Genomic DNA, 19,258 nt, shown 5'->3' with positions numbered 1-19,258 from the left:
AATCCACTGGCATGCTAGTAGCTCATTTGCTATCAAGAACTATTTTCATTTTCCTTTAAAAAAGAATTGTCATGTTTTACTTTTCCTTTTGTTTCTAAACATTCTGAAGCTACCCTTCAGTTAAAAAGCCCTAGCCGAAGCACTGACAGGTACTAACAAACAAAGCAACGTACTGCATAAAGATGGTCTAATACACCCTGTGGCCTGGGCTGGAAGATGTAAAAAGGCCATGGTAACCCTCATCATTCTCATGTTCATGTTTACTCTTCTGATTTTAATTGAATGAAAGGTTTTAATTCCAAAGAGGGTGGAGAAATTTACCTGTCATCAGAGTTTAGCCCTGGAGACTACAACCACCCTAGAGGCACAGGATCGCCTCCAAGGAACTTGCTGTAGGAGCCCTCCGTAACCACCTGGCATGATCCACTGGAAAGATCCAAGATCATTTTCTAGGGGTGATCTGCAAGCAGTAAGCTCTGTTGTTGCTAAATCTTAATGCTGATAAGAGCCCAGAAAGTGGGTTCACCCTCAGGCCCACTTGGATCAGACTGTCCAGAGTCACACAGTCTGGGCTCTAACCCCAGCTCTGCCCCTTGGTAACCATGGCCTGGAAGTTCTGCTGAGCCTCTTCTTTTCCCTCAGGCAGTCACAGATGGTGAGGACCTTGGCCACACAAGGCAAAAACACAATACATTCTCACTGAGTGTTAGCTACCATCAGCATCCTCATCGCTTCATCCTCAAACAAGGTAGCAATTACCCCTTCCTTACAAATCACACAATGGAGGTGCAGTGCAACTCACCCAAAGACATCCAGAAAATCAGGGGTTGAGCTCATGTGAGAACACAAGGTCTCTTGATCTTCCTTCCACCCTGACACCCCCTTTAAAGCAATTTGATTCTATCCCAAAATGGTGGCTATCTGTAGACTGAGAACTTGGACCTGGTTAATAATTTTCATTTCACTTGCCAAGAAAGGTCCGCATCTGAAAGTGGCACCAGGACACACTCCCCTCTGGTGGCTCTCGGGGATTCTGAAGCACTCACACCTGCTGCAGAAGAAAACTCCAGCCTGCAGATCTCCCATGATTCCACACAGATGTCTGTGTAAAGCGATGCCACTGCCTTGGAGCCGAGGTCACTAACGGGTAGAGAGAGCACCTAACAATTGAAGAGGAGCTAAGTAGAATGTTTAGAGGAGCCTGGAAGGAACCATCACAAACGGCACCACCTGCCTTGGCCTCTTGCAGGTCAACCCTATTTTACAGGGAAATTCATCTTTCCATACCTCACTGTGTTTCAAACACTTGCATCATATTTTAATGTTGTCCTCAAAAGAGAATCCATAAACATGTCTTGAGTCCCTCCCTGCACCTAGCAGTGTGGGCTGGGCGCTGGAAGAATATGTGCGCAACCCTTGCTGTGAGGTTTTATAGGGTAGACATGGAAATAATGCAGAACAAAACAAGAACTGCGGAAATATATTAACCGTGTGTACCTTTGTTTTCCCTGAGGCTAGGAAATGTGGAGAAAATAGAAAAGCCTTCAATATTTACTATTTTGGGCAAGAGGATTGCTGCAATCGACTGAGAGAAGGAACATTTTCTGCAGGCTGGGAGGCTGGGGAAAGGTCTTCTCGGAGAAGCGTTCCCGGGCTTGGACAGTGAGTGCGGGGTGGACATGGGGACAAGGAGAAGCAGCGCAGAGCATGAGCACTGAGGACCTGGGATGGTGATGGGACAGGGCAGGCTTCCTAGAAGGACCTTGGTAGTGCAACAGCAAGCAGACACCGAAACGACGCCCAGGATTTGGAGACAGACTTCTTCACCTAGACGGGCACTGATCGGGATCATTCCCAGGATGCCAGGCCCCGACTTTGATGGTCTAGGGCTTTTCTATGATGCACAAGCGGGAGGTACAAAGGAGAGACAGAGCAGCCTGGCAGCTCTTCTGATCAGCTAGGAGGGTGAGCACATCGGTTACAAGGGTCGATTAATGCTCATCACTGTATGAAGCTTGGTACAATGGTACAATCAGGCCTGTACGTTCGGTTACGCTTTCGTGCTTGCAGGGGTCAAGAAAGTAATTAGAAAGCCACGAAGCAGAGCTAGGCAGTTTCAAAAGAGCAAAGTTTTAAAAAGAACAATTTCTCTTGAGCAGTTTTCCCCTTTCAGCAGAAGGTGAGAAGCTGGAGCCTGTGCGGAAGGCATCGAATGCCGTGGCATGGAGTTTGCATTCTGTTTCAGGGTTACTGGGGAGCTACTGCAGGTTCTATTGTCCTTTGCTGTTTTTGGAAAATGACTCTGGGCACAGTGCAGAGGGTGGGCTGGGAGATGAAACCGGAAGCTGGATCACTGACCAGGAATCACAGGGAGGAGGCCATGGAGCACCTGTGCCAGCCAGAGTCCCCGAGGCCCTTGCTAGGACAGCAGTGCTCAGGGGCCAGGGCTGCTCACCAGCAAAGGCGCAGTTCATGAAATTAGTGGGGTGAGAGATGGGTCAGAGGAACGCAGAGGGCTGTAGCCGGTGTGACTTGGGAAGAGATGGTAAGTACCAGTCTCCCTAGTAAGATATGGGGTTTCTGCGGGGAAAAATCACGTGTGGTTTCATGGGCCACTCCTGGCTACACTGCACTCAAGGTGTTTGCCAGCCCCTTCTCATGTTACAAGGCCTACTTCTATCTTCAAGGTGAAAATCTGTTTGATGGAATAGAGCATAGTGTGAGCCTGTGTGCCTGTGTGTGCCCTCTGAAACCAGAACTAAAATGACAGCCCAGAAATGGCCCTGGGAGCAGACACGCACAGGGAGCATGTACGGAAGCAGTTGCCTCAGGAGCTGCCTTCAGCGGGCAGCCGAGCACTTCTGGAAGATGCAGGTCACTCTCTCACACTCTCTTTATTTTTCCTCCCCACGCCTTCGCTGTTAGAGGAAAAGTCCGGTAAGAAATACCAAGTCCTTTCTGTGTTTTGGCCAAACATGATTCGTTCTGTTCATTTTCACCCTGTGCCTATCTAATGACTGACTGTGTTTGATACCTAAACAAGGTTTTGAACATTGAAAACAAACTTTGGCAAACCAGGACAAGGTCTAATTATACCACATGGGGAAAGGAGGAAGTCGGTTGCTAAGTGATTTTTGCAACCTTGTTATTAAAGGCTATGGGGTAATTTTGTAAAGATTCACCTCTGCCTTCCTTACAGGCATATGATCAAATTTCTTAGGTCCCAAGTTTCCTTTGTTGCAGCTCCCACTCCAATCAGTAAAGCTAAATATAGACACCATGAACCAGACAAATACTTTAAGTTAATTTTTTAATGTATAACTGCCTGAGAAAGGGGCATTTTGGGAGGATAAAGGATTTATTATTGTTGTTATTGCTACTTTTTGTTTTAGTAAATCAAAGTATCCCCTCCTGAAACTGTCAGTGACTAAAAACAAGATCTTCATAAAATGTAAATTGCCGCACAGATGTTACATTTAGTGGTAGCACAAATCTGATATACCTATATTTTTTTGTTTTAGAGGATTGCAGAATGCCTTTTTAAAATAATGAATAAATTAAAAGTGGGGAAGGAAAGGGAAATTACGTTCTCCATTGCCTGGCTCTGTGGGAACATGTTCCCGTGCATGGCCAACTCAGGTGACCTCTGCTTTAAAATATGAAAAGTGTTTTCATATTAGCAAACACCAAGAAGTGGCTGGTTGGTTTTACTTCACTCCCCTGAGCAGGAAGTGCCGCCATCTTTACCTGAACTGGAAACTTAACTGGAGGAAGTCCATGTGACAGGAGGGAGAAGGAAGGGGAAGCACAAAAACAACAACAAAATGGGATCCAGACATTAAAATGCATCAAAATGTGGGCCCAAATCTTTTTGTTTCCCAAATTAAAATGAGCATCTATGATTGATTCTGACTGTGCCCAAGCTGCATGCCCACTTCTAATCAGTGGGTCCCAGGCCATAAGGCAGGAAGGACCACCGGGTACTCTTTCGTAACAACTCTTCCGTGTCCGCGGCTCCGTGGACCCTCTTTGACCCTGAATCCTTCTCTGGATTACCAAAATGTGGCCACTTCTAATAACGAAATTTACCTGTGGGAAGTTCAGACTTCTCTGTTCTTCCTTGGCTTTCCTCCTGCTGTCCTTACTTTAATAAGAACACTTTTTCATTTTCACTTCATTTCCAATGCCCTTGCCTCATTTTTCTTTAGCAAATGCTCAGCTTGTTGGCTTCTCAGCTGGGCGTCACTGAACGGTGTGTTGGTTACCAGCAGGTTCTTTGCTCCACTTCCCAAGTGGGGTTTCAAGATCTCCTAACCACATCTCATTGAAAACAATGGCATTCTCCACACTTGGGCTTGCAATGCACAGGAACAAATTTAAATATGGACAAACCCAATAGCAGGACACTTGCCAGATAGTTTGTCTTCGTCCTGACACATTTAAAAACAAATAGGAATGTTGGCTAGGGTCATAATAATAAACGTAATGATCCTATGCTCTAATTCTTTCTTAGAAATTTCTGTAACACAAATCACTTAGCTTGCTATGTCTAGACTATATAAAAATATTTGTTTGGTGCTTTGTAGTTTATGACCCATTTTTATCTGTTTCCCTGTAAGACCGAATTTAGCAAATGAAGATATTTCAAAACTTCAAAAACTCAGGCTGGTTATTTAGTTAATTTAACAAGCAAGAGAGATTATGTTTGGTTGCTTCTTATAAATATCTCAAAACAACTTATCCACATTGACTAAGACTAACGTATCCTAGGGGCTGGGGATGTAGCTCGGTAGAAGAGCATTTGCCTCGCACACATGAGGCTGTGGGTTTAATCCTTAGCACGAGAGTGGGGAGATAAAGACCTACAGCATCCTAGTTAACCAATTTAAATTAATCCTGTTAGGCTAAAGTAACAACACAAAACTACTATGATGTAAAGACATTGGAGGCTATAAGGACATAGCCACAGTATTTTCTTTTAAAGGCACATTCATATATAAAAATCATATACATTTTGAAATAAACATCTTCAGTCTAGGACCAAATCATAACAATGATTAGCAATGCTAACCTACTTTGAAAATAACCTCAAGATACACAGTAAGAGTTACCTCAGAGTTGAACACCCAAATTCAAGTAGGAACCTAAATAAAATGATTTCCACAAAGTTTTCCGCAATGCACCAGAAGACCAGGAGAATTTAACAACTGATGTCCAATTAGGAATATAGGGAATTTTGTTCAGAAAACAAGCAGACCAATTTCAGTCTCTGCTTGAGTAATCAGGGAAGCTGTAATGGGGTTCATTCTGCGAGATACAAGTATCTGCAATCAGAGACAAAGTGGCCACCTGCAGACCCTAAACAACTGAATAGGTATTTTGTCTGTGTGGTTCAAAATAATTTTAGCCCACATTTAAAAACTAGAGCATTTGAACTTTTAAAAAAATCTGAATGGTCATCTTCTGAATTTTAGTCTTTTGAATAAATCAAGACTTGAGGCAAATTTTATATATTGGTAGACCCAAACAGAATGCTACCTAAGTGCCTAAAATTTGTAGGAAATGACAGGAGAAAGGATAAAATAAAATTTGTGAAGCTGAAGATGCTTCTGCCCCAGCTGATGGTAACTTTGCTGACCCTCACATCCAGCGGCTTTTTCATGGTGATAATGCATGTCAGGCCCTTCCTTTGGACTTCAGGAAATCTTTTTCTCTTGAGTGTTTCAGAAAGCGTTTCATTATACTCCTTGAGCCCTTGTGCCTTACACTTCACACAGCTTCTAGCTGTGCCTTTTGGCTTCTCATTAATCAGTCTGTGGCCATGTGAATTGGGGCAGTGAGTTCTTGATGAAGGAATTTTGCAAATGGAATTTCTGAAATGCTGTCTCAGAATGCTGTCTCTTCCTATAAAAACAAACAAACAAACCCGTATGAACTACCGATTAAAAGCATAGGTTTTTAACCCATTGGAAATTAAGATATAACTTAATTCAAATGGATTAATACATTAGAAATTACCTTGAAATGCATTTTGTATCATCTTAAATTGTTGAATTTTCCTATATTTAAGATTCCACTTCAAAATGGTTGCAACTATCATTTTATTTTGCATTATTTTTCATAATTTTATATTGGGGAACTTTTTATCTTAGTCTCCTGTTTGCTATATTTGGAAAGCTTGTCATGAAATTCTCATATTTTCTCTAAAACCCTTTAGTATGATTGCTAAAGAATAAAAGTGTAAATCATTATACATAAGATCGTTTCAGATTTCCTCAAAAGTTAGTATGGCTGGGCCTGGTGGCATGTAATCCCAGCACTCAAGAGGCTGAGGCAGGAGGATTGCTGTGTGTTCTAGGCCAGGCTGAACTATATAGCAAGACCCCATCTCAATTTAAAAAAAACCCACAGTATGGGTTAAGCCAAGGGAATTTAAGCTGACAAATATTGTTTATGTGTCCCATTTCTTGTCTGATTTTCTGTCAGTTGCAACTAAGCACACAGGTTTATAAGAAAAGGGGGATCAATACAGACCGGTGTCTGAAAGATAAGACCATACTTAAGTCTAAACTGTCACAAGTAAAGTTGACTGAAGTAAGTAAGTCTAAAGTCCTAGTCATTTACAAATTTAGTCTGAGAAGTCATCATTGCTGGGTGTTTGCCACAGTGATCTCTGCCTCATAAGTCTTCCAAAGCCATTCCTGAGTGGGGGCATCCCAAGCAGGGAGGACAGGAGATCAGAGGTCTGAATTCTGTCTTTGGTGACAGACTAACCTGAGTCTCAGAACCTGACTTCCCTCTCCACGTCAAAAGGCCTAGGCATCTGTGGAGGCCTCCTGGTGTGCCAGGCGCCCCGCCTGTTTGCTCTGTCCTGGCGCATGGTCCCTCTCATCACCTGGGCAGCTTCCCGCTCATGGGTGCCTGCTCCTGGCCTCAGCTGTGGGAGGGGACCCGCGGTGAATTCCAGATTCACCCACATCCCCAAAGGGAGACTCTGTAGGCCTCTCTTCCCTGCGCCTCCTATTAGGTAGAAAGAGCCTCCACAGGGGGGCAATCAGAGCTTGTTGGGGCGCATGGACAGCCGCCTTGAAGAGGCTGGAAAGAAAGACAGGCCTTGTGCCGCCTGGTGCCAGCAGACGCCATTAGCGCACCAGTGTTCCACGTCAGACTGGGCAGGTCACATCGTCTCCACCTGTGTTTGTCTGGGGCTTCCCCACCCCCATCTCCCTCATCTACCCACTGGGAGAAGCTGCCCGCTTCAGCAGGTCAGGGACGGACACCAAAAACAGTCTGAGAAGCACACATTCTAAGAACACTCAAGAGAAAGCAGACAGGAGGCGGTCTACTGCCCACCCTCTGTCTCCAAGCCTCACTTCAGGCTCTGGAGGTGCCGAATGAGTCCCATCTGGGAGACCACTACACTCTGCTCCCTGGGGAGAAGGTTATCCCTGCACCATTTGTCCTCCAAGTCCTGACACTGGAAACAACTTGGAGAGAAACTGACAGCAAAACATGAAAAACATCAGTAAAGATTTTGTGTGTTTCTGCCATGCTTATGTGTGCACGTACTAAAGCTTGGACGTCCACATGGGCAAAGCTGGCTTAGACCCTGGTCTTTTGCAAAGGTCCTGAAAGCCCACTCTGCCTTCGCAATGCCCTAGACCCATGTCCGCCCATCTCCCCTGGCCTGATTATCGGCAGCGCGGGTTTGGTTGCTGTTTTGAAATCTGTTACCACGCCTATTGACTGACGCGTCATTCTCTGACTAGGTGTCTGTTCTCTCTTCCTTTTTTGCTGGTCACAGAGGCGCAGCCCGGTAAGAACTCTCAATGTTTTCTCTTAAACATATATAGAGAAAATCACTGCAGAGGCAGGGCAGCCAGGCCAAGTCCGGTGCTTTTATGATAACCTGGTGTGAGTGAGGTGGGATTAGGATGCCACCTTCCAAGCCTTGGGCTCTCTGAAGTGACATAACTATCAGAGGACTTGTCTGTAATGGTCTAAATTAATAGATGGGAATTTTAACTCAGTGCTAAACATGAAAAATAGATGTGTGTGCATGTGTGTACACAAGTGTGTGTGTGTGTGTGTGTGTGTGTCTAAGGACTGCAGGTTGGCCAGAAAGCACCATATAAGTTGATAGCAAAGCAAATAACAATAAAACTGTAAAAAAAAAAAAAGAAATTAATAAGGAATTGGTTTATAAAACACGTTGTGTTAAGCCTGAATTCAAACTATGTCCTTGGGCCCTAGTTTATGTTGGTCAGTACAATGATACATGCTTATAATTTCCATCTAGAGCATGGGGGGTGCTTTCAAGTGCGAACCCTAAACTGATGAATGTAAATTTCATCACTGAGGATGGCTCTGGCAGGGAAGATACAGAGCCAAAGTGAAATCTCAGTTGCTTAAAGGAAGAAAAAGAAGAGCCTTTGCTTTGCTTGATGTGACCCCCAACACACACACACACACACACACACACACACACTCTCTTGAGAGAGGAGATGAAACTGAAACAAGCCTCTCTAAAGTATCCCCAGACCCTTGTCAATACAAGTAATCAATTGCTGTTTGAGGCAAATACCCAGCCCGGGAGGAAAGTTGGTGGTTCTGTTTAAGCTGCATAGCTGGGGACCCTAAAGGAGGGAAGCCTGCTCAGTGAGGAGCTTTAACTCACCGGGCATCCTCCTTGAGTGTGCTCAGCACCACCTTCACCTGGCTCTGGATTTTCCTGGCCCCGCACCAGGGCCATCCAAGATCCGCAGGCGAGGTTCAGCCGACAGTGAGACTGTCTGTCCGGTGCTGACTTGCTTCTGATCACTCAAATGTCTGCTCCTTTCTCACCCGACGATACTTCTTCTTTCTAATTTTTAGACAACCGTGTTTTCTCGTCTAGTTCTTCCGTGTGTGGCTGGCACTTAACTTGTGATTATTCCTCCCAGAGGAGTACTTGATAAACATGTTACAGGGGATTCTTCTTCGGTGCCTTTCAGTAATAAATATCTGTGGAGGGAATTGCCGTACCTGGGAACTGGTGAACATGAAAGAAGCTGTTTGCCTTTGTATCGTACTTTAAATAAAAGGGATCGAATAGAGAGGTGAAGAAGTCTCAGCTCTGACCCCGCAACCCCCAACACTTGGATCCCAGTTCCCACAGCACCGGGTGTGCCCTGTCCCCGTGATGCCAGCCCATTAATCTTGTGGTTCTCAACTTGATACTAAAGCAGGACCTTATTAATGTAATTCTCACGATGTCAGGGTCCTCAACTCAGGAAAACACTGTAGCTTCATTTAAGCAATTTGTTCTCTAAACTTCAGTCCACAGCTTTATGAATCCAAAAACAAATGTGCTCAAACACCCCCAATGACTGTAGCAGATTTAAGTGGCTGTAATCATTTAAAGGGTTTTTTGTCATTGTGCAGTATTTTTCTGTCTGGGACACATAGTAGGGGGAAACATTGCATTATTAGGAAAAACAAGCTAAAATACAGCTGGAAAGACAGAGTCATCCACCAGGAAACATGTGATAATTTCAGCGGGAGACTGCGCCTCTTTCTAAGTGGGTTCAAGCCCCACCTAGATGCAGTCCGCCTGGTGGCCCACTTTTCTGCTAGCACCCTCTGCTAAGAACCTTTCACAGCTTCTGCTTTTGAGCCCAAACATTGTACTGAATCAATTCTTTTATGATCTGAATACGTTTATGCTGAGGCATTGTAAATCTAGCTGCGATCTGCTCATATTATATATTCCTGCCTGGGCTAGTCCTATCCCAATATCATAATGCCTTGAGCTAAACAAATCACTTCCCATTCTTAAATTGGTGGCAGGTCCCAGAGGGGAGGGTGTGTGGGTGGTGTAGAATTCCCTGGCTCCCGGAAAAGACAGTCTGTCTAGAGACACATTCCCCCAGGGTTCCCATTCCTTTGACACTGGCCACTTCTCCCTTAAGCCATGCTAGTAACCTGTGAATGTTTCCACTAGTGATTTGGGGGCTCCATCTAATTAAGAGCAGACAGTACTCCTAAGTACATTCTAGGATTTTCAAATGTCAACCATATGGGAAATTCGGATTTACTTCCTTCTCTTCTGGAATTCAAAAGGGTTTTTGTTTTTAATGGACTGTTCAGTATTTGCCTCAAAGTCCCAAACACACCCAGGTAAGGGGTTGCCTCATTCAGAAGCCTTAGCACTTACCCTCCCTTCCTTGCTGTAACTTCTGAGTGAAATGAACACTGGTTTGTGTACGTGTGTGTCTGGAAGTTCCAATATGAATGCCACCCTGAGAACAGTTTCATTCATCCCCACCTCCATTTCTTTGAGTTTAGTTTAATTGCAATAACAGAAATAATACATATTGTACATAACCTATATGTGGTCTTAAGCCTTATAGTGTCTATTTCTAATTCTAGGGTGCAATTAAAAGGAACTTATCCAGTAAGTATATCTTAGCTACCAGAAATAGAGTACAATGTAAAAGAAGAAATAGTTCCCTGAATCTTGGCGGATATATACGTTTGAATTATTCAGCCTTGGGTTTGATTGCTAAGGCTTACTCTTAAAAAAAAAAAAAAAAACCTTTTACAGTAAAGAATCCTTATTTTATGATTAAGGGTCACTTGAGGGTTCCAAATGATTAGTGTTTAAATTCACAAAAAGATTATGTTTTCAGAGAAGCATTGCTATTATCTTCCCATATCAGTCAACTCTTGCTCTATCATTTCAGTTTAGAAATGAATGTAATCTAGAGGGGAGCAGAGGAGGGCGGCAAAGAATCAAAGGTCGAGGCAACCTGCATATTCTAGTATAATTTGATGGGAAACATTTTAGTCAACTGAGGTATACGCGATAGGTTATAATATATAGGGCATGATTTCCTCTGCTGCATACAACACATTCTAGGAAATTCTAAATTCGTGATTCATAGCTAAAAATGTAACATTTTCTTGGAGTTTCAAGAAAAGAATGGGCAGAGAATACTGGATTCGTGTACTATGTGCAGATGGCCTGGCTTAGCATTCCCTTGTGGTAAGAGAGAACGGTATGCTGTTCCTCAACTCTGCAGTATACAAATCTTCCACTCAATGGCTTTGCTTATGGTAGCTCCTTGGTTAACGAGGTTTTATCAATGCCAGAGAAAGTGCCACTACAGGTGCCAGACATATGGCTATTGCATTGCTGGGGGGAGGGTTGGTTTCATAAAGTTTTCCGATTGAGTTGTTTATTGATGGGACTTAAATCGCTAAGTATTTCCAAACATAGTTCATAAGACACAGAAAAGGAGGGGTAAAAGTGGGCCTAAACCGGTCTTTTGTCCTGTGCATAAGGTGAAGAAGTGGCGAGACCCCGGCGCTCCACACCGACTCCAGAACTCCTAAGGTGAGCACAAAACACATTCGTGATGTTTTATGCAAGGCGCCCCGAGCTTCTAAGAATTAAGCAGGTATCCTCTGAGCTAAACTCTCGGCCCCTATTGTGGGAAGGCTTCCTCTGTAAGTTCACACTGCATGGTCCAGTCTGGTTCTTTCTCATAAATGCAGCCCAAGAAGAGAGGCTCGTTTCACTGGGTACAATTTCTTGGTGCAGTCCACCGGCCACACGTCAAAAGGACCTTCTCTGTGGGTTTTGCGTTTTAACAAAGCATTGTCTTATTGTATTCTTTGAGTGAAGTGTTGTACCCATGTGCATGGGTTTCCGAAAAGACTACCACTTCCCTTTAAAATCAGAATCTTTTCAAAGCTTCTCCCCCTGCTTTTCCTCCTCTTCCTCTTCCTCCACCTTTGCCCCTCACTGACACAAAAAGAACTCCTTAGGTTGAATGAGGGGAGTCACATTTGGAAAAGAAATGTAGAAATCTGTACAACATTCTTCTTCCTTCTCCTCCTCCTCCTTTCTGTGTGGGTGTGTGGGAGGGCACTGGGGACTGAACCCAGGGCTTGTGCACCGAGCTACCTTCCTAGTCCTTTTCTTAACTGTTTTTTTAAATTGTGAGACAGGATCTCACTAAGTTGCCCTGGTTGGGCTTAAACTTGCCATCCCCTGCCTGTTTCCCAGAGTGCTGGGCTCACATGTGTGCACCCATATCCTTCTCCCTTTTCTTGACAACCAGTGTAGCTTAGTAAGCAGGAGAAAGGGTGAGCGTCTGCTTACCGCCCTCCTATTCCCCTTGATATCTGTGTTTTTGTCTCTCTGAGACACTGTGCTGGCACATTGGGACCCTGTAAGTGGCCCGTTGAGTGGGAGGGAGACGATGATATTAGGAGCTGGGCAGCTTAGCCTCTTATTCACACACAAACTTCCTGGCAGCTTGTCACTGAATATCCACTTCTAGTAACCGTGAACGGCACAACACAGAGATGTGGGGTAGACACACATAAATGGCTTCAGATCTGAGGACAGTCAGGTGCTCTACAATAAACCTGTGTCTCTAGTATTATCTCTTCTAGACATAAAGGATCAGGATGCTTTGAAAGAGTTTTTCTCCTTCATCTTACTTCTGCTGCTCTGGCACCTTGGGCCTGCACTGAGAACTAGGGGTCTTTCCCTCCCAAAAATTCTCCTGTCCCCTAATAGATTTGACATCTTCACGTAATACTTCCTAGCTGTGCACAAGCACAGGGAGGCGTGCACACTCTTGTTTTACCAAGACCAATATTTGAAAGTTTGTGTGCTTTGAGCATGAATTGTTGAGCCCCCTCTCATTTTGGCTTCCTGTGTGTGATTTAGCAAAAAGCCTCCCGATGACACTGCAGCCCTCGCGCCCCTCTTTGGCCCTCCACTAGAGTCAGCTTTCGATGAGCAGAAGACAGAAGGTAGGAAAATGCTTTACTTTCCATTAAAGTGTAACTTATCTAGAGTAAACATACGTGTTCTGAGGCGTGTTTTTAATGTATCATTGGCTTTTCATGGGAAGAATGGATTTCAGTACACAATGTGTTATTGAAAAAAGATGTTCAAAATTTTAAAAGACACATTGCCATGAATCCCCCTCAAAATCCTCCCCCTCACTTCAGACACACGTCCCACCATCCCGGCCATGTCCTGCAGCAGCTCTGGCGTCCTCTCTCCTGAGGGTCTTTAGCTGTGCTGTCCAGGCTGCCTCCATGTCCTGAATCCATTCAAAACGTTTCCCTCTCCTGCTCGTTCTGACTTTGGGGAGGAGCTGGAGGTCACACAGTGCCGGATCCTGTGAATAATATGGATGAGAACCTGACATTATGTTTCTGTGAACCTGCTTTTCTGTTAGATGGCCCTCAGCAGCAGCAGTCAGTCTATTTTTGATCATACCTTATAAATACACTCAGGAAAAAGAACTCCAGAAAGTGGCAAGAATGACTGGATAAGTGTGTTTGAAGAGAGGGAGTGTAACTCAAGGAGCCCCCAATGGCAATTTTTATCAGAATGCATTTTTTATTTAAGCATTCGCTGTGTCTTGTGAGCACTCCTCAGAGATGTGCTGTGGAGAACTACACTCCTGTGTAATTTGTGAACTTCCATTATTTGGGCATTGGAAATTTTACTTCCAGAAATAACTAATCGCTGACAAGTTCACACCTCACCAGGTCAGTAAAGATGAGCGCAAATCCGCTGCAGCCCTTGCCTGGGAGTAAACGTCCTGTGACGCAGCCCCCAGCAAGGGCGGTGCGAGCCCAGGCGTGGGTGGCGGAGACCTCCTCACACTCGTGGCTGTCACTGCCCTCTGATCTAGACTCTGACCACGCTGACTCTGAGCTCAGGTGGTGTTGGGATCACTCACTGTGGTTACCGTTTGCCGCCTCCAGACTCTGGATGATTCTCATTTTACAACTTAGTAAAAGACAGACCTTCATTTCTGGCATTATTGCTGTGTTTACCTGTTCAGTATTTATTCTAGAGTTAAACATCTGATACTTAAAACTTAACCATGTTATCCTGATGGTGAGAAGTACTGTGTATACCTTGCTGATATAAAACAAACCCTCTGGGAAAGAGATCGAATCTCTTCCCAGAATGTGTCTATGTGCAAATCGTGTGCCCCTGGCAGACAAGTTGGATAACACAGAACATATTCATGGAAGTTGTTTGACTTAGAAACACCAAGCTGTCCGTGTGCTAAAACAGCATCTGCCTGGACTCATTGGTGGAGTGCCCTTCAAAGTTGAGGGAAACGAGACTTGGAAACCTGAGGAGTAGACTAAGCCAGGATTAACGGAGAGACCTCAAAGGATAGTAAATTAAACAAGGGAGAAATTCTCCTCAGGTTCACAGTCTAGAAGAAAACAGTCTAGGGCTGGTGGGGAAGACCTAGTTCATCTCTGAGTTCAAGAGGACTGCTCCGGCTCTCATGCCCTGCAGGTGAGGAGAAGGGGCTTGGGAGAGGCCAATGGACTCACTAGGAAAGTCGTAGAGGCACATGTCACTTCTCGCCAAAGCCCACTGGAGAGAATTTGATGTGAGGTGGCCAGCTAGGAACTCTTTCATTGTAGGGAAATGGAGAGGGGGTCAGCCACCCCGAATATTCCCAGTGGTTGAGTCAGGAACACGTATGAAGAGCGTCCCTGAACTCCCTCCTGTGCTTCAGGGTCTGTAACTCGGAATCCCGGTGTGCAGGTGGCCTCGTGGAAAGGCTGTCCTTTGTCTTCTCAACCCAGCTGTGATCAGCTCTTCTTCTAGGGACGTAACTGTAAGGGGACCAGAGTGGGATTTGGTATATGAACCCAGAATCTGCCTATTTAAGAAGTTCCATAATTGTACGGAAGCTGGATATAAAAAGCCGAAACACATCTTAAACATCAAGGCAGTGTCCCACTTTGCATTCAAGACAAGAGTGCCCTCTCGCAGGACCTTCACAGCCTGTGCACCAACACTGCCTGTGCGCTGCGGGCGGTGAGGGTCCGGCTGGAGTCTGGCTTGATGGCTCCTTGAGTTGTTCTGCCCCCGCAGTTCTGTAAAATCCCCACCCCTGCACCTCCCGCACCCACTCTTCTGATGGCTACAAGTCCCCTTCTCACTGTGCACTGCTTTTGGCTGAATGTCCTATTGCTAATTTAAAAGGCTTCAGGGCAAAATCCTGTAATTTGGGATCAAATATGCCTGGTTCAGATCTGGGTTTCTCTACTTTTCTACAGACAAGTTATTTAATCACTGAAAACCCTTGGTTTCCTCTCCCCAAAGTGGCACTAAAATCAGCCATATGGTGGTGTTGTGAGGATCAAAATATAACGGATAATCAGAGCTCTGTGACAAGTGTTTTGCGTACATTTTACGGACTTTGGGTTTATGTCCATCGCCCGTTTCAATCGTATCAGTAACTCCTGGGGATGCTCGTACTCTTTCCACTTTCCACCGAAGGAAGGGAACTCGGAGAGGTTCTGTGGCTTGCCCAAGGTCCACAGTAAGTCTAGGGGCCGATTTCAAAGCCAGCTCCAACTGACTCCCCAGCCACGCTCTTCAATGTAACGCACTATGGCAACCCTTACTGAGGAGAGTGGGCCAGGTCCATGGTTACCATAGCAATTTTTAAAAATCAAAACAAGAGCAAAGAAAGAAAAAAATATTAAGTTCTATATCCTCAGTCCCAATACCTAATTATCCTGACTTACTTCAGGTGCCTAAGTACTTGTTTACTTTTCTGGTCCTCTGAAGATAGTCACCAAGCATTTCGAGAATAGTGTGACTTTTTATGACATTGTGCAAGGTTTATGTAAGGACCCTGGAACTCCTTTAAAGATAGGAACCACTGCTTAGAACCTAGATATTTTCAGTTTTGAAGCATATTCATAGCTCACTTTAAATAAACCACCTTATACCAAAGCAAATTTCCATGAGATTAATGCTTGAATTTTCAAATGGGCACCAAAAACAGAGCCAGTGTGGGTACTGATATTTAGAATATCCTTAAGTGTCCAACCAGGCAGAAGATGCAGGTTCTATTTTGAAAGCTTGTCTATAGCTATATGTGCCTACAGATACACCCCCTTCACACCTTAACACCCCACGCTGTAGGCTCTGCTTGAAAAGAAAGAAGAGCATTCCTAAATTATTCCTCCAGTACGACGCACGGGGGAAGATTATTGTGTGAAGCTCAGCTAAATTGAAAGTTTAAGTTCTAAAGTCGGGGTAGGGAGGTGGTTCTTTTTTTAACTTACCTTGGGAAATTCTCTTTTTATATTTCCAGTTCTGTTAGATCAGCCTGAGATATGGGGTTCGGGCCAACCAATTAATCCGAGCCTGGAGTCACCAAAGCTAACAAGGCCTTTTCCCACTGGAAGTAAGTTATATGTCTGCTCTGTCTGGAAAAATAAGAGACTCATTGTGTTGTCTGTCTGCATGATGAAATTAGGCCACTCCAGAACATCTATAGAAGCAACATTTAAGCTGTACAATGTGAAGAAGAAATGCTGTTATGCTAACAAGGTTTCAGCGTGAAAGAGCTGTGGCAGACTGTCTAAGCGGTGATAAAGCGAATGAAACTGAGGAAGCTTGAATCAGGGAGTCTTCTGTCCTCTCACTTGCTCATCCATTTTCTCCCTTCATTAATCCCTTCATTCCCTGTGCATGTGTAAGAAGGAGAAGGAAATGAGCCCAAGAATTTGTTCTGGTCCAAGCCCTGGGCTATCACCCTACACGGAGGTGCTAGACCTGAGGGACAACCTAGGCTGCTCAGGACAGAAAAGGCAAGGAAGTAGTAGCTGTTCAGAACAGGAGAACAAGACTATGTGGTGGAGAAAAGCTGATCCAGGAGAGCAGGGACAGGTATGTAAGCCACACCCACTCACGCCAGCCTGTTCCCGTGGGCTTTCCATTATCCACACCCAGAACTATGCTAAACCCATTTAGTTATCACATCATCCAAGCATCGCACACCCAAGATCCACCCACCTCCAGAAAGCCCCACCTATCAGCACAGGAGGCTTTGGGGGCACATCTAAATACATCAAGCTCGGATGGCTTGTACGTACATCAACAGGTTCACTCTTTGAATCTACCAAACATGGCCAATGACAAGAAAACATACATTGAAAGGAAGAAGAAAAAAATGTTGCTATTAAAACAATAATTTCTAACTTCATCCACAAAGTGAAGGCCCAGTTCACAAGGGCAAATCCCTTGGTAGGGGCCATAATACTATAATTTCTCTCCCAACATTTTGTCTGGCTACAATTTTTACAAAGAGAATCTGGTCATTTGTTTTTGACCCAAGTCACTTTGCTTCTGACTTTCAAAAATACACTAAAATTTAAGAACTGTATCTTTAAGAAGTCTTTCCAGGCTCAATTTGGGCAATAATATCAACACTGGGTTAAAAAAAAAATCTCCCTGAGCCCCCACTGACCTGTAACCATTCCCCTAGAATTTAGCTGTGCATTAGTATGATACCCCTTGTCAGCCATAAGCTCCCGGAGACTATTATCAACCCAATGCCCCCAATTCCTGGTGCAAGAGATGAGACTTACTTGTGGTATGAAGTTTAAAAATAATATCTGAATGGATAAAAAATGTTGGAGATTACTGTTGTTATCTAACATTGTTTGACAAACTCTTGTTTTAGTAAAGTGGGAGAATCTGAATGGGTCCTGCTTTAATATTTTGGCTTCGAACTTTAAAAACTGTAAACCATTAGTGGTCATCCTGTTTCCAGTCTCAGGCGTGTGAATGGCAACGTAAACCATCCTGCCCGCCTACGGTGTGTTGTGCAATTAGGTCGCTAACACTTGTCTCCTCTCTCTACAGCGCCTCCACCACTGCCTCCAAAAAATGTCCCAGCCACCCCACCTCGAACAGGCTCCCCCTTAACGGTTGGACCAGGTAAACTTTAGGTCTTTTCTGTTCCCACATGACTGGCAAACAAAGCAGTGGCCCAGGACCTCAACTGCCCTCCATGTACTGGCAGTTGTCAGTCCACTACAATGTGTGACAGTTAGTCTGGCTTCTAATACAGTTTACTGCGCAGCCTTACTTGAAAACCACTCCACGCTTCACCAAAAATAAGAACAGTAACTCCTCATTAATTTTTCCTCAGTGTAATGTTGTAGACAAGGCCCACATCTACGTGTAAAAATAAAACAAAAATTCTTAATAGGAAAAGTCATTGCTTAACGGGCCACTCACTTACTTGAATCACCTTTTTTTTGGTATCAGGAATCGAATTCAGGACCTTGCACTTGCCAAGCAGGTGCTTGTGCCACTGAGCTACATCCTGGCTTGAACCACATTTTAATGATTTTAAAATTAGTCTCAAAGCACAACTGGTATATTTCCAAGAACCAGTAAAACTTTTGCTAGAACTAATACTGTCCAGCCTGTAAAGTCATCTCAAGGTTTCCAGGCTGAGCAGCAGATTGTTGCTGGAGATTTCTCCCCAGTGTAGCCATTCAAGTATTTACTGTCTCTTATGAAGAGATGTGCAGAGATTAGGAATTGCCACTGCATTTTAGACAGATGACTTATAAAGCACATTTTTACCATCTATTGCAATCAATGCTATGTATTCCTACAATTCATAACCCACCAAGTCTCACTGCACCTGCAGATCGGAAGTAGCAATGGCTATTCCTTGTACCTGGACCCTAGAATGAGGTTCTCTGTCACTTTTGGAATTCTACCGCAGCTCCATCCTTTGCTATGTATGCAGTCTGGTGAGTTTGATAAGTAGAGTAGGGTATTCATCAACAAAAAAGAAAGGGAGACACAATCGTTTATGAAATTTGTATTGACTCAATCCCAACAGAGAATCACGCAGAGTCTCATAAGTTAAGATGCTTTCAAGCCCAAGCCATCGGTGCTGTCTGTGTTCCCATAAATTACATTAGTGATAAATGACCCTACCGGCAACACAATTATAAATAAGGTGGGGTCATGGAAAACGCTACCTCATTTCTCTGTACCTTCAGCCTTGAAAGTTAATTTCCTTCAGACTAGAAATATGGGGGTATCAAGCCAGTTCTCACGGCCCGAGAGTTCTCTAAAGGCAAAGTGGCTTCTGGTCATGCCTTTAGTTATGTAGTAACAATTTCTAATTTGAATAATGTCAGTTAAAAAAATAATTACAGTTTTTCAAATTGCAGTTGTTATCAGATATTTCTTGAAAGCTGCAAAAGATAGTGTTTTTGCCCTTGTAGTAGTGATACAAATTTAAAAGAATAGCTGCTGCTAATGTTTAAGACAGAACAGGTTTTTCTGTATCATGGCTTCAGAGAGAAAGGTGTCATAGTCATGCCTGTGATGCTACCAGGTTAGAACTGATGAGAAAAGAAATTATAGAGATGTGTTTGTGATTTT

At 44.1% G+C, this 19,258-nt stretch overlaps 1 protein-coding gene across 5 annotated transcripts in view; it reads left to right on the top strand.

The window, feature by feature from the left end:
- The window catches only part of Sgip1 (SH3-domain GRB2-like (endophilin) interacting protein 1), a 197,766-nt gene that overhangs the window by 118,475 nt on the left and 60,033 nt on the right, over nt 1-19,258 (top strand). For 2 of the 5 annotated variants that reach the window (XM_013514520.1, XM_013514516.1), the window contains 7 exons: nt 2,926-2,937; nt 7,805-7,816; nt 10,411-10,435; nt 11,326-11,377; nt 12,725-12,810; nt 16,155-16,247; nt 17,711-17,785. In XM_013514520.1, the coding sequence (XP_013369974.1) occupies nt 2,926-2,937; nt 7,805-7,816; nt 10,411-10,435; nt 11,326-11,377; nt 12,725-12,810; nt 16,155-16,247; nt 17,711-17,785 (355 nt within the window). The remainder of the gene's footprint in view (nt 1-2,925; nt 2,938-7,804; nt 7,817-10,410; nt 10,436-11,325; nt 11,378-12,724; nt 12,811-16,154; nt 16,248-17,710; nt 17,786-19,258) is intronic. The other 3 variants (XM_013514519.1, XM_013514518.1, XM_013514517.1) reach the window with 2 other exon arrangements.

Source organism: Chinchilla lanigera, unplaced genomic scaffold (genome assembly GCF_000276665.1).
Source record: "Chinchilla lanigera isolate Chin_1 unplaced genomic scaffold, ChiLan1.0 scaffold00022, whole genome shotgun sequence".
Lineage (NCBI taxonomy): Eukaryota > Metazoa > Chordata > Mammalia > Rodentia > Chinchillidae > Chinchilla > Chinchilla lanigera.
This window is presented reverse-complemented; position numbering and strand designations above follow the sequence as displayed.